We start from the raw sequence: 16355 nt of genomic DNA, 5'->3' as shown, positions 1-16355 counted from the left end.
TCTGACAGCTGGTCCAATGTTCCCATGTTCCCATATCTGACAGCTGGTGCAGTGTTCCCATATTCCCATATCTGACAGCTGGTCCAATGTTCCCATATCTGACAGCTGGTCCAGTGTTCCCACATCCATAACTGACAGCTGGCGTTCCCACATCTGACAACTACTGTGGCATATCAGACTTCTGTTCCATAGCTGACTGTTTTACATGTATCGAACTGCTTTCCCATATCTGACCACAATTTCATTGTCTGTGTTTACAGAAAGTTAGCAAGGATCCTTACGACCTCAGAAAAGACCATTTATCTCCCCCTGTCAGCACCAGAGGGCTCTCCGATAGTGATATGTCAGAATTTGACTTTGATGATAGCATCGGGGTGATCCCTGGTAAGTGTTCTACTCTCTGTACAGGCTCACTAACAATTTACTGTCTTCTGCAAGCTTTCCATCACATTTTGGAGCTACTCAAATCACGTACATGTACAATGTGTATGGATTACAACATCTGTTTGTTTATTCTTGTCACACAAAATTTGTCCGTGATATGATGGTTAATATCTGAACGTTGCTGACAGTTTGATAATTTAGTGTTATATTAATAGTCTGAAGGTCTCTCTACAGTACTGTCGGATTGTCTAAGTGAAGCCGAGAGAAATTTGAAGCAATGATATTGAAATGGTCAGAGGAAGCAGACATTCAGTGCTACTTTGAAAGGCATCAACAAACTGTCCAACAAACTCATGTGATTTTTTTTGTTTTTTTTCAATCAAGTTGAATCAACTAAAAACATTGGAAATTATCAGATTTGTGTGTTAATTGTAAGAAAATTCCCCCTACCCCCCAAAAAATATATATACATTTACAGAGATATTTTGCAATGGCCTTCTGTTTGCCACACTTGCAGTTTAAGTCTGCCTGTACACTTGAAATTTTAAGTTAATAAAAGATTGTTTTTAATGGCTGTGAATTCCCATATTCCTTGTTACATGTATATCACACCCCTTTGTGTTTGGAATTTATCATTCTTTCATCTTAAGCATCAACAGGAATGACTCGCTGAACTCTTGCTAAATGCCGCTGTCTTCAGTCCTCCCACATATCTACTGATGCCTGGCCTTTTATCTCTTTCTTGCATCTCTTTCATTTACCTTTGTATTGTCGGGGGAACCCACAGTTCTGAAGAAAATTTTTGACACTGAAGTCATTTTCTTCTCACTGCTATAAGTGATTTCAGTGCCAGAGATTTCTTGTTACATTTGGAAACTGTTTGTTGTCTCTTTCTTGAAACTCTTTGACTTCACAAAGGGAGATAATCCACACATTTTTCCACCAGGTGGCAATGTCATAGGTCGTGGGGATGGGGCTAGTGTCAGTTCTGTAGGAAGCTCGTGTAGCACGCCCCCTGGTGGCGATGATCACTACTATGACTCACATGACCATCACAAAGATCACATGGGCTCTCCTGTTGCTAGGCGACGCAGTGCTACAGGTACACCCGAAAGCCAATCAAATGGCTTGGTCAGTCCAGCCCAGGAACAGAAACAAAACAAAATTATAAAATAGTTGAATGTTGCCCTGTTTACAATAATCGATACATTTTGAATCCAGGTGATAACTTTTCTTTTGGAGTAGTTTATGTAAATGATATTTTTTTACATCATATTGAACAGTTGTTTTGCCGTTGGACTAAATTTGCTTATCATACGTTTGAGTTGGCATTTTTTTTTTTCTTAATAAATTATTTTTTGTTTTTTGTGAAAACAGCTGGATTATTCCTATGTTCAGGTTTTACCGTCATTCTCAGTATACCTGTCAGGAAATTGTCCATGAATAGTGCAGATAGAGACGTGATGATAAATTCCGTACTTGTCCTGAGGAATGTTTATCAGAGAAAGATGTTTAGAATACGGTAAATAGAGATAAGTGAATGAGGAAAATATTTTACTCTGTTGATGAAAGAATTTAGTTTGAGGGTTGAGTCTCTGTGAATGTATTGGAGCGGTATCAAGTTTTTATCAGTCAAAATTGTAATTGTTTTCATGAATTAAAAATTTTTGCACAAAGTTTTCTGTTATACAGTTATTGTACTTTGATTGGGTGTCTAAGATTTCAAATTTTATTGGCTTTGCCTGCAGAAGTAATTATTCGCATTTTGATTGGCTTAATGATTTCTGATTGGCTAAAGCAGGGTGTACTTTTCTGATTGGCTGGACTGACCAGCCCTTGTTTGCTGTTGAATGCAGTTGTTTGGATTGCAGAAACTGTAGTTTAAATATTTTTTTTTTTTGTGATGTGACTTTTGAGGGTTGATTTAGCTAGATAGGCTTATGATTTAATACAAAGCTGAAACAATCTTTGTGTTGCGTTTTTTTTTTTTATTAGTCCTGTTTTTATTATTATTATTATTATTTTTACTCCACAGTAGCACAACATGAGTTTAGACTGGTAGTTGCACTTGTCTGTTACATCTGATCACACAAAATAAAAAAAACATTTTCCTGAGTTGTCATTTTGTGAACATTTTGAGTGAAGTAGTTTTAAAGTTTGAAGATGTGGATTTTTGTGATTGAATATCCGCACTTTTTAGCAACATCTAATTTTTGTTTCGTCAATTTTAATTAGATGCTTCTCACAGCACTCTTCGGTAGATTTGTCTTTCTTTCTTATAGGTACTTGTATGTGATAACTGTACTTGCACTGTACTCTGTTCCAAAATTAATTTCTGAAATACGTGTAGTTTAGATATTGTGTCATACATTACCTACTTCGCTCTTCCTGCCATTGTATATGAAGGTTCCAGCTCTTGTTGTGGAAGCTGAGATTGTTTCACTTATACAAGAATGAATATCATTTACTGTTATAATGTACACAGTTTTAACCACAGCATTATATCCCCATCTCAGTTCAGTCGTCAAAAACTGCCCTGTTTCCATAATTCTGGCTTCCGTTTTCCATAATGCAGGCTTCCGTTTTCCATAATGCTGGCTTCCGTTTTCCATAATGCAGGCTTCCATTTTCCATAATGCTGACTTCCGTTTTCCATAATGCTGGCTTCCGTTTTCCATAATGCTGGCTTCCGTTTTCCATATTGCTGCCTTCCATTTTCCATAATGCTGGCTTCCGTTATAGCAGCGAAATATGATTGAGTGCGACAAAACACACCAATGAAATAAATAAATAAACCTCATTCAGTTCAGTTTTTTGAGCCTTATCCATTATAAAAAATATCTGGCAGTCGAATGATAAATGTATTTCCCTAACTGGGAATAGTTTGCTACATCTCGGAAACTTTGGCTTTGTCTTACCGTTCTGCTCTGCATAATTTGATTTTTTCCTGTTAAGAATCTTGCTCCAGTTGTTGTGTTTAAGTTGTCGCATTACCTTTTGTTTAATCACCTAATTTCACTGCTTTGGTCTCTATCTATATTTTCACACCTTGAGTCTGTCATCTCATTTTATTTCTTGTCCTTGGTTGCTGTCAATACCACTTCTGATTTAGTGTGTCAGCACCTTTTTCTTCATCATGTCCCTGCCTTTTGCCATCACTGGTTTGGTGGTGTCATGACACTATTACATGGTTTTGTTTCTTGTCCTTGGTTGCTGTCAATACCACTTCTGATTTAGTGTGTCAGCACCTTTCTCTTCATCATGTCTCTGCCTTTTGCCATCGCTGGTTTGGTGGTGTCATGACACTATTACACGGTTTTGTTTCTTGTCCTTGGTTGCTGTCAATACCACTTCTGATTTAGTGTGTCAGCACTTTTCTCTTCATCATGTCTTTGCATTTTGCCATCAATGGTTTAGTGGTGTCATGACACTATTACATGGTTTTGTTTCTTGTCCTTTTTGCCTTCACATTTGATGTATTATATCCCAGTTTTAGTGTCATGGGTCATTTTTTAACAGTTATAATAGTTCTTTGTGTCTGTTACATCCTGCTCTGCTGTGGTGTGGTAATATTTTATGTTAAAACACCGCTGTTCATGCATCTTGACTTAGAAACTTGACAAAAATTTTGACAGTTTTCCTGATAATTGTTTTTTTTTTTATATCAGATGCATTTAGTTGGTATTGGCATTTTATTTAATATATTTAATGTTTTTATTTAATATATTGAATAAACTTGTAAACAGTGTCAGTTTTCTCAACATTGTGCCTCTTTAAAAAAATGTAGAAGTTAGTTTGAAACATTGAAAAGAACTGAAAGTTTAGTACATGCAGTAAAAATTTCAAAATTATTGAAATATGTGCATTTAAGAATATAGCAAGTGGCTGACATTTCAAGACAGTCTAAGATTGACAACAATATATCCTAGTTTTACCAGAGATCACAAGGGTTTGAATAAACCACAGGCCCTGCTTTGTTAAAAGCAGGATGATAACCAGGCTAAATTTCAACTTGTTAGGCAAGTTTCATTTCTTGGTTGACATATTTTTTTTTCATCTGTAGATACCATCCAGTTAGTTTGTGGTTCGCATGTCACTGTTTGACCTTCTCATTGCATAATACCAGTGCAGTTCTGGGGTTTATTGTAGCATTGTTTCTGAACGTGTGTTTATATTGCAGTTGTGGGCCGGGAGGACATGGAGAGACGCAGGCGAGCTGCCTATGCACAGAATGACAAGCTCTCCGTGCCTGACAAGGGAGGCAGCACTGGTACCTCCAGACAACAAAGGTCAAGGTCACCGGGTCCTCAAGGTGCTGCAAGGTCACGCTCAAGGTCACCTGGGAGGAACCGAGTACCAGAGACTGTTTCTAGATCATTGTCTCCTCCTGAAATGAGGTTGGTAATGATTGTTTTATTAATTCAGTTGCACACGATGCTTCACTTTCACTTTCACTTTGACATTTGTTAGTTGGCATTCCTTCGAGTTGCTCAAGGTCAGTATTTTCACCGTTATGATGGTTCCTGTACATTCTTTAAATACTATACTTGTATTTAAACTAAATTTCATTCATGACTTAAGTTACTCATTTGACCTGATTCTGAAAGTTAAATCTTGGAAAAGTGTTCCATGCTTTTTCTGGAAGGTAAGATGATATCCTATTTTATTAGTAAAATGTGTCAGCACCAAATGTATTATTTTGTTTTTTTATTTTTTATAACCTTTAAATATGCACTTTTTCTGGCTAATTTTTAGAACAAATATAAAGCTGAACATCCTAAGTAAACAGATTTAAAAAATCAAAAAAAAAAAAAAAATTCAGGTTTTTTATGTGATTTTTTAAATGTTATATCCTGCCAGAACAACATCCATTTGTGTGATCTGTGATAAGCCATGTTTACCTCCCTTATTTCAGAATGCTCACCTCCAGTAGAGGGCATGCCATCCCAGGGTCTTCCAGGTCGGCTGGTGGCACACCTTCCAGTACGCCCTCCCCTAAGAAGAGACAGCTACCCCCGATTCCACTTGAGGCACAGAGAGCTTCCAGAGATAGAGGTCTGTTTACACATTAAAAAAAAAAATAGACAACAAATAACCAGAGTTATTTAGGAGGAGGAAAACAGGCCGAAATGTTCTGCTCTGCATGGTTACTCTCAGCCATATTTAATTTGGAATTCTTAACAGTGAAGGAAGATTGTATAAGCAATGTTACGGCAACCGGAGACGCAATTTCAAATCACTTGTTCCATGTGTATGTATTATGAAAAGGCAAAACAAACAGGGGTTGGGTGACTTTAAATTAGCGTCCTAGGGATATAGAAATAACTTGTGTCTGACTGGTTAAAATTGATAACATGGCAATATATGCTATATATCTATATGCTTCTTATAAAAGAATGTTTTCACCATGTCCACAAACTAGCTTGTATGCACATGTAAGTCCAGAGCCAAATATGAAGGCTATGAGAACCTCATGTGTGTGTGTTGATGCTGTTGTGGTTACAGTGACTCAAGATTTAGAAGAGCGTGCCCGTCAGATGAAGATGAAAATGTACAAGCAGATGTCTGGAGCGCCGATGTCCGACAGCGAGACGTCGTATCACAGACGGGGCAGGGATCGTGAGCGGGAGAGAGACCGGTTGGACAGGGGAGGCTACCACGACAGGACAAGTAGATTGTCGTCACGGGACAGGGATCCTGTGAGAAGTTACGAGCGTGGGTCCTCGCGGGACTCGGACAGGGGTCACAGGAGCAGGAGGACCAAAGGTGAGATAACCTGCCTTTGAGATTGAGATAACCTGCCTTTGAGATTGAGATAACCTGTCCTTGAGCTTGAGATAAACTGCCTTTGAGATTGAGATAACTTGCATTTGAGCTTGAGATAACCTGCCTGTGAACTTGAGATAGCCGGCTTTTGAGCTTGAGATAATATACCTTTGAGCTTGAGATAACCTGTCTTTGAGCTTGAGATAAACTGCCTTTGAGATTGAGATAACTTGCATTTGAGCTTGAGATAACCTGCCTGTGAGCTTGAGATAACCTGCCTGTGAGCTTGAGATAGCTGGCTTTTGAGCTTGAGATAACCTGTCTTTGAGCTTGAGATAAACTGCCTTTGAGCTGAGATAATCTGCCTTTGAGCTTGAGATAAACTGCCTTTGAGCTTGTGATAATCTGCTTTTGAGATTGAGATAACTTGCATTTGAGCTTGAGATAACCTGTCTTTGAGCTTGAGATAACCTGTCTTTGAGCTTGAGATAATCTGCCTTTGAGCTTGAGATAATCTGCCTTTGAGATTGAGATAACCTGCATTTGAGCTTGAGATAACCTGCCTGTGAGCTTGAGATAACTGCTTTTGAGCTTGAGATAATATACCTTTGAGATTGAGATAACCTGCATTTGAGCTTGAGATATTCTTCCTTTGAGCTTGTGATAATCTACCTTTGAGATTGAGATAATCTGCCTTTGAGATTGAGATAATCTGCCTTTGAGCTTGAGATAATCCGCCTTTAAATTGTTTAGAATAAGCTCTAATAATGTACACAATGACCTGCTTTTCTCCAGAGTTCAGTCCGGATGTGTCAGACGATAACATGCCTAGTGATGCATCGGAAACAAGTGACATGTCAGAGGTTTCCAAGGTCAGCACAATTAGCATTCGCTCAACACCGTCGGAACGACCAAGGAGGAATTTCAGGTGAGGTTACTCATGTCAGTTCTCTTACAAACCATTGATACTGTATGGCTGCGAAATTCTATAGAGCGCCGCGAGAAGTTCATTTGAAACTGAAGTCCTGCTGTCATTCACACAGCTTCATCAGGCCTTTCACTTAGACTGAGGAACTTCTAGATCTGCTCATTGCAGCAAATTTCTGGCAGCTATAAGCAGTGAAATTTTAAAAAAGTTGAAAGATAAAACAAAAATTCTGTTTTTAAAGATGATATATATGTGTAAGACGAATAACAACCTGCCAAAAAAACCTCTAAAACTAGGTTCTACATTGTCCTGGTCCAACACGTCCAAAATACATGATCACATAAAGATGTCCTGGAGGAGTTTTTCAAAAGTCAGTGGTTTTCTGCCTTCCTACATTCTAATGGAAACATTATTAAATTTAAATTTGGACTTAAAAACACTGTATGACATGTTATAAAGTAAAACTTTTGAAGCATATGAAAGCTGATGGTATTTCAGTCAATTCGCATCGAAGATGGAAAGCAGAACAACAATCCCGCGAAAACAGGTAACTCGCAGTTCCTCGTCAGACAGCCAGAGCCTGGATCAAAATGACGGCAGCATCTCAGACTCGGCTGTCACCAGCAGTATTACGGAGGGGCGAAAACGCAGGCCCAGCCTCAGTCACAAGATGGCCTCCTTGGTGGGCCTTGGGGGCAGGAGAAGCAGCAGTGCCTCACAGCTCGGAGGTATGCTCCCTCCAGTCTTTGAAAACTCAGCAAAAATCTGAAAAATTTGATTTTTTGACTTTTCCCTACCCATCTTAAAATTGGATTCCAGATTTGTTTTATCCTGAAAAGTCAGTGAATTTGATTCTGAATATTTCAGATATGGAAAGTTAAGATCTGACTTTTCATTATTCCAATCTTGACAGGAAAAGTTAAGGAATTCAATCCTTCATTTTTTCCAGGCATGGAAAGTCATGGAATTTCATTTTTGTTTTCTTCAAGGATGGAAAAGTGGTGAATTTTGATTCTTGGTATATCTAAATGTGGAAGGTGGAGATATTTGATGTAACACATAAAACAAAATACAGATGTAACTCCAGTAATCTTCAGTAATCTCATATTCTAACTGAGATCAAACCTCTGTTCAGGTCTTACCAAAGACTTGGCACTTGTTGCCTCACTTGGCACTCAGCACTGAGAGGTTACAGCAATGAAACAGGACTGCTGGGCTTCCTCTGCTGTCCTACGGTGGGAAGGCCTGGCAGCAACCTGCAGATGGTCGTGTGTTTCCCTCGGGCTCTGTCCGGTTTCCTCCTATGCTGGCCACCATCATATAAACTCCAGTGAAATAAATAAATAAATAAATACTGCAGATCAGCATTCGTTGTCTGAAGACATACAAGTCAGTCTGAGAAAGTTCCCATCCAGTTTAAGGAACCTTTTATGAAGTTCACAAGCTAACCTAAGCGGACCGTTTGACCAAGGTGTTTTCAAATAAATACATATAGTACCTATAGTAGTCATTAATCTCACAATCTTCATTGATAATTCACTCCCACTGGACATGTTTTCAAGTTCACACGGTGTTCTGTGATCAGGTTCGGGGAAGAAAAAGAGTTCCTTCCAGAGAAGTGAAGAGGTGGGCTCCACAGGTGATTTGAGTAATAAGATGTTGAAGCAGACCAGCAAGGACTCCAACGACGGCAGCTTGGGCAGCATCAGTAGTGACTCCTCCACGCAGTACGTTACTTCTGATCACACCTTTCTGATAGATCCATAGGGGAAATGCATGTTTGGTGTTCAGTATTTTATCATTAGCCTAAATAGGCCATTTTAAATAATTACAAAGCCAGGCAAAACAGTGACGGTTTTATATGGGAAAGCCAGAGTATCATACAGTTTTGTAAAAGAGTTTTGCATATTAACATTTTTTTGCAAGGCATCTGGCTTTGTGCAAACATTTATTCGTGTATGTTCCTATTATAAACCTTGACTCACGTCGATAAAGAGAAATGGTATAGCTGGGTATACCCTGGGCATTTCTGACCGAGGCACTTATTATTCCCATTAAAACGGAAATGAAGCAGTTATTATTGGGTGTAGTTAGCCCTGTATTTGCCAAGACAAAAAAAATTATATTATTTTTGACAGGATACCTATCCTAATTCCTCAGCCTTTTCAATCAGCTCTACAACCAATATTTTGAAATGTTCTGAGAGAGCTGTAGGGCATAGAGAATTAGTTTGTACAGTTTTATGAAGCTTAAATCTTTAATGACACAAACATATCATTTTTGGAATCCATTAATCCAAGATAATTAGATGCTTAAATTCCAGTAAATAAAGATGCTTTCGTGGTTGAGAAGGTTAAAGATTTACAATATGTGGATCTGACATGAAATTTGAAACTTCATTTTTTAAACACGGAAAGTTTTAATTTATGGTTCCTTTGGGCCACACTGGTCTCCTGCTCTTATAAACTGGTCACTATCATATAAATTTTCTTGCGATGTCACACTAAACACTGAAAATAAGTACAAGTACTGTCAGTAAATAAATTCTGATGATGTTACTGATGGTCTTCACAGGATGTTTTTACCGACGGCGATGCGTCTAGGGCCTGAAGGTCAGTTCGGGGATTTTGTGGAAGGACTGGGGCCTGCTCAGCTTGTGGGGCGACAAGTGTTGGGGGTCACCCTGCCTCGGTGAAATACAGCTCGGATTGTACGATCGAAAAGGTCATTTAGAGGTTGAGGTGATTCGAGCAAGGGGATTGCTGGCCAAGTCTGGCGCCAAAGTACTACCTGGTATGTGATTTGTCTCCCTTGGTACTACTACCTGGTATGTGATTTGTCTCCCCTTGGTACTTTCTGTTGCTGTGTGAATAAATTCTGTTGAAAAGAAATTTACAGTTAGAAAAGTCTACAGAGTGTTACAAAATTTATTTCAGTACTTTACTCTGCTTATTCCCCTTTATTTCTTGAAGTTAATCAATGGTTTACATTTACATGCAAAAGTAAAGTCAAGCTGCTAAAACAGCACTTTTTTGGGTTCCTCTCTGGCCATACGTGGGAAGGTCTGTCAGCAACCTGCTGATGATCTGTCAGCAACCTGCTGATAGTCGTGGATTTTCATTGGGCTCGGTCTGGTTTCCTTCCACCATAATGCTGGCTGCCACTATAAAAGTGAAATATTCTTGAGTACGATGTAAAACACCCATCAAATAAATACATAAAGAAAGCTGTACTTATATATAGTTTGCCTATTGTTAGATAAAGCAAGTTGAAGAACACATTGTTTGGCCTCTTCTGATAAGTCAGAGTTTTATTATGCTGGCAGTCTTCCCAAAATATATTTTTAAAATCTATTTTAGTAAAAAAAAATGTATTGGATATTTAGCTATTTTCTTGTCCTGATTCTGGTTGGTTGTCGGCTTTCCTTACAATGACTTCTTCAAATATAGTCCAATTTCGGTAAAATTCCATGTGACAGGCTAGACAAAAGATCCAAATTGCAGTAGAACAAGTTGTTTATTTCTGTGATGTTGCAGTGCTTGTGTACTTATTTGTATTTTATGAGCACATGTACACTGATAATTGTGACGTAACAAGGGAAAGAACAAAAGAGCCCCATAGCTTTGGACCCTTTTATTACTGGCAGATTGGAGTAGTATGAGTTCCCCCTTTCCTTTAGTCGCATTTAATTTTTTGGGCGCACAAACCAAAATTTTAGTCACACATGCGAAGAGATAGTCGTTAGCTATGAGCCCTGCAGCATGCTTTAAGTTTCCTATATGTATATTAAGCGAAGAATTAAAGTTCTCTAAATTTGCTTGCTTTTTTGAAAAATTTTTTCAGCTCCCTATGTTAAGGTGTACCTTATGGATGGGAAAAATTGTGCTGAGAAACAAAAAACAACAGTCGCTAGGCGGACCTTAGATCCTTTATATCAACAGCAGTTAGTCTTTAGTGAGCCTTATACAAGTAGGATACTTCAGGTAAGTGTGTTAATTCATCAACTTTTTTCGCATATTAACGTGATTAAAGGGCAACTTTAAAGTGCAATTTATGTGCATTTTAAATTTGATTTTGGAAATAAAACTACATTGGTTGGATTGGCCAGTATCAGGACTTCACAGAAAGTGTAATTTTATCAGTCTACACCAGAGTAATGCCCTCCAATTATGTTTGAGTGAACATCTTGTTGAAGAATTACAGTGTCTCTCTTCACCCAGACAGAAGGTCCTGACTCAGATCTCACAGCTGCCACTATTTTCGTGTTCTAACGCGGTCTTACATGAAGTTCTCCTACTAATATGTTACTCTCTGACAATATTTATCAAATGTCTGAGGATTTAAGTCAAAACTTTAAACACAGCTACAGTTAAAACATTTTGCTCTGGGAAGTTTATAATTTATAGACTGATTCTCTTTTGCAGAACAATGTGTCAGGCACAATTTGAGTTCTTCCCTGTTTTCAGTTTGGCTTTTTAATAACTATGTAAATTGCTTGATAAAGACAGGCCCTGATGTTAGAAAGGTTGTCAGTTTAATACTTATGAACAGCTGCTGTTTAACTCTTCACACATTTTTTTCCAGTTTTGTCTGCCCATTCACTGCCATTATATATTAATAGTGAAAACTTTTGGCATTTTCACAGGTGTCCAATAAATTATTTAGGATTTTAACACATGTTCTTACAATGACAGTTACAAAAAGACACTGGAAGCTGATTCACTTGGGCATCAAGAAACAGCAGGCTGCTTTCATCTCCTTACTGACTGCTAGGGCCTTTTGAAAACTGTAGTTTAGAGCCATTTTTACACGTCAAGAAGAAAGCTGATAAACCTTTTTGTAGTTTTATCTGTTAATGTATTAAGAAAAAAAGAAACCAATCATTTCATGTATCCTTGAAATAAATATGACTTCTCATTCTTCTGTGCAGAACTGGTTTTGTGATAGAAGTACTGAAGATATTTTTGTTTGTGCAGTAGTGTATTATTGGATAGGTAGCTGGCCGTTCTTGATGTACCTTAATTCCTCAACTTTTTCACATATGAAAGTGCAACGTTCAGGGCAATTTATGCACATTTTTAATTTATTTTGGATACAAAAGGGCAGCTCAAAAGTATGATTTTATCAGTCTGCACAGAAATTCAGAAAGTGCTTGAATAAATACCTTGCAAACATGTGAAAAGGTTGAAGAATGACAAAAGTGGTTAAAGGTGCTTGCCTTCTGAACTGCTAGGACTCATGAGGTGTGGGTTCACCTGGCATTCGACACAAATCTGTTCATTCCCACACTGCCTCTGTTCATTCCCACACTGTCTGTTCATTCCCACACTGCCTCTGTTCATTCCCACACTGCCTCTGTTCACTCCCACACTGCCTCTGTCCCTAGGACCTTCTTGACAATAAAGTTTCGACGATGCTTGAGTGATCATTAGAGCAGTCTGACGATCATTCAAAATGGCTTCCACCAAAAGTACAGTTTGCCTATCTGTGTAGGTCACATGTGGAAAAGTCTCTAACTAACTTGCCAAAGGTTGGAGGATTTTGTCAGACCTGCCAGATCTTGTCAGAGGTCTCCTCCTCCCCCCCCCCCACCCCCCACATCCCGTATGAAACTGACCACCATAGTATGGGAGAAAAATTCTTGAGTTAAACATTAAACATTGGTATTAAACAACTGTGACACAAGTAAGAAGTTTTTTTCTAGAAGAATGTAATTGAACATTTTCCTCTCTTCCCCCCCAGGTGACAGTATGGGGTGATTATGGACGTATGGACCGCAAAGTCTTCATGGGCGTTGCCCAGATTTTATTGGACGACCTCGATTTATCAAACATTGTGATTGGCTGGTACAAATTGTTCACGGTGTCCTCCCTGGTGGGCCACCATTCTTCGCAGGGGTCACAGGGGTCACTACACATGCGGCGAAGTTCCACGTCCTCCTTAGATTGCGGATACAATAGCAGCTCTCGCTCCTAGTACCACTAGTTAACCTTAGGTTTCTCTTTTATATCCACTAAACTATTGTAACATCTACAAAAAGTTACCATCTTTGATACCTTAATAGTAATATTAAAGATGTTGTTCCTGTTGGTTTTTGTTCTCTATTTTATTTATTTATTTTTTTTTTTACTTTTTTTTTTATTTAGTAATTTTTTTCTTTGAGTGTTTTTTGCAGTTTAAGCATAAGACTGCAGGATCTACTAAACGTTAAGTATGAGTGTATATATATATATATATCTATCTATATATATATATAGTTATACATACATATGTATATACAAAGATAGATCTTTCTACCCAGTAACTATCTCTTTCTATATTCACACCTTGCCTGGATAACTTTAGGCTCCTAGCTATTGTTACTTCCCTGTATATATATATATATATATATATATATATATATATATATATATATATATAGTTAAATATATATACACGTATATCGTCATATATGACACTGTACGATTAAAGTGAGATGTGGCGTTTTAAGTACTGTGTTAGGAAGGTAATATGCTACTGTCCGCTGCTGACCCAGTGTTGCAAGGTTTTTGTGTGTGCAAATGCAAGTAGATAGGCAGTTACACGAAATAGGTATTCTCACACTCTGCACACGTAGCCAGCTAAATTCACCCTGTATGTGAAAACAGAGGTCAAAGGTTATCTGGTGCCCGATTGAGAAATACATCTGTAACGTGAGTTCTCTTCTGTGATAATCGTATCAGGCTAAGCTTTTGATTGGTCAGGTGTTCTGTTATAAGCTGACGTGACGAGCAAATCCGACAAGCTTTTGATTGGTCAGGGACATATTACACTCCAAACGTGTTCTGTGGTGAGCTGACGTGACGAGCAAATCCGACGAGCTTTTGATTGGCCGAACAGGGTCATGTGATTCAGAGGTTAAGTCTGTGTGCTGTGTAAAAGCATTGGCCATGTTACAGGGAAGCTAGCTCCATATACCACTTGCAATAGATCACTTCCTGTATGTTCAGATCACTTCAGAGAGGAAATGAGCGAGATGCCAATTGTGTCTGGTGCGCATAACCAGAATTTCTTTATTACACGACAAGCAAACCCACGTGGGTACCCAAGATAACTTTCAGCAGTGGGTCAGAGTTCAGCAAATTTCTTACATGTTATGTACACCATTCAGATGTTGTAAAGATTTTGATGCTGTCTGTTGTTACTCGGTGACCTCCTTTTCAGATGTGCGTTGTGAAAAGCTGCTTCTTAATGAGCTGACGTCTGACAGCACCCCCAGCCTTACAAATCCCGAATCGTTTTTGATTGGTTGAAGGATTACGTGAAGTCACTTTCTTTCTTGGATTTCATTGGTGGACAACTTGTTCGAAAGGCTAAACGCTCCCCCATAAGTTAAGGCGTGTAACCGATTATGCAAATTTGATAGTTAATCAGTTTGGTTCAATTTATGGTGGAGAATGTATTTGTTCAGTGTAAGTGGCGTGGCCAAATGTTGCCTGTTAGCTGTGAGCTATTAATTTTAGACTGCTTATCGCTGGCTAAACTGTCACTGGAGTCCAACGTTAACTTGGATTTATTTCCGTGTTTGACTCGTGTAAATTGCGATGTTAAATCAACGGAGTGATGTCCCTTTGTGAGTGCAATGACTTGGATTTACAGCATGGTCGGCAACTGGCCTTTTTCATAAAATAGTGTGGTCAATCCCCCCCTCCCCCCCCCCCCCGAGATGTTTTTCTTTGTTGGCAATTCATAGCATGAAAACCTCCAGAAAATTTTACACTAAGCAAATTGCCTTTCCCTGCTGTAAATAACATGACGTCATAGATAAGCGCCCCTCTGTTGTAGTAAGATTTTAATTTTGAAATCGATCGTCTTCGTTACATGTGCACGTGCACGTACCGTTAGATGCGGGTGCCGTGAACCTCCATTTTCTCAAGACTAAATTACTAAAAGTGTTTAAAAGTATGGTTATGAAATATATTTAAAAAGTACAGATATTGCTTATATCCATTTGCTGTCTAGCATATCTGTACATATCTTTGAAAGTTACTGTAGTTGACCTAAAATTTCGTCCATGACTCCAGTCACTCACTTTTCCTGATTCTGAGAGTTCCGTTGATCTTTGAACGGTATTTGGGGAGTGAGTGGGGGGGTGGGGGTGCCACCCTTTTATCGAGTGTGGAGGTAGCGCAGTTGCCTGCTGAGAAAATGTAATGAACGGCACCGGAATTAATATTTTTTACTAGCTTGATTTGCGGCTAAGGTGCATTTTTGCCAGTGATATTTTAGCACAGATAGAGCCTTTGTGGAAACGTCTTTGTCACTGCCATTATTTACTTGCATACACACGTCTAAAGCCTGCTTTATAATCTAGAGAGATGGAAAAGGAATGTGATTGTAATAGCTTTCGTGTGCTTGTGCATTTTGGTTGAAATCATTTATCACTTAACAGTATTACGTCTAGAAATGTACGAGTGTGTACAAATTATGCGTTTTCGGAGGCGTCATTTTGGGTCCAAGTGTTCTTAGGATTCCTTATACTATTCTCAAGCCTTATATCTACATATACCAGGACTGTTTGTGGTTTTGTATATCTAATCAGTTATTGGGGTCTTCTTGGGATATATATATATATATATATATATATATATTCCCACTCCCGAATCGCCATCACCGCTGGAAGGTGGTTGTCGTACAGGCAGTGAGCTGGTATCTACATTGTCTTCACATTAAATCTTTTTCACTTAATGTTTGTACATTAATTTTCCCGGTTTTTGTTTTGTTTTGTATTTTGAGTATTTGATGTATTGTTATTATTATGACACAGCGTTTGTTTATTTTTTCCTCAAATTTTAAGTGCTTTACGTTAGAAAAAATGTGTACATTTTTTGATATGGTGGATAGTTTAATGACATGTAAAATTTGGTGTCTGCTTCTAGAGATTTAGTGTCCTTTCTTCCCTTAGACTTTTATGTGTACATTTATGATGTTTTGTTACATATACGTATATGATCTTGTGTGAATGCAGGATAGAGGCAAATGTGTTATACCAGTTTTACCGATTACCTTTCGTGTTAACAAACTGTAAGTGTACAAGTCCAAAACTAAATATAGAGGCCATCAGTAAAGCATATTGTTTGTATTTAAGAAACACCGTTGGTATTTGAAGAACCCCATTCGTGAAACACTTAGTCAGATCGCCATTTATGCCTTTTCAGCGTACAAGTTCATTCTGGAGATTTTTTTTTTTTTTTTTGTCGTAGAAAGTTTTATGCAGCGGTATCTTATTCCTGAAAAT

At 38.3% G+C, this 16355-nt stretch overlaps 1 protein-coding gene across 1 annotated transcript in view; it reads left to right on the top strand.

Moving 5' to 3' along the window:
• The window catches only part of LOC135463839 (regulating synaptic membrane exocytosis protein 2-like), a 92997-nt gene extending 79910 nt beyond the window's left edge, over positions 1–13087 (top strand). The window contains 11 exon segments of the mRNA XM_064741285.1: positions 261–384; positions 4565–4781; positions 5300–5439; positions 5890–6150; positions 6946–7078; positions 7577–7806; positions 8664–8805; positions 9653–9752; positions 9754–9871; positions 10922–11061; positions 12821–13087. Coding sequence (XP_064597355.1) covers positions 261–384; positions 4565–4781; positions 5300–5439; positions 5890–6150; positions 6946–7078; positions 7577–7806; positions 8664–8805; positions 9653–9752; positions 9754–9871; positions 10922–11061; positions 12821–13054 — 1839 coding nt within the window. The 3' untranslated portion in view covers positions 13055–13087.
• The last annotated feature ends 3268 nt before the right edge of the window (positions 13088–16355 follow it).

This window comes from Liolophura sinensis, chromosome 3 (assembly GCF_032854445.1).
Source record: "Liolophura sinensis isolate JHLJ2023 chromosome 3, CUHK_Ljap_v2, whole genome shotgun sequence".
NCBI lineage: Eukaryota > Metazoa > Mollusca > Polyplacophora > Chitonida > Chitonidae > Liolophura > Liolophura sinensis.
Note: the sequence above shows the minus strand (reverse complement) of the source record. Positions and strands in the feature narration are given on the sequence as shown.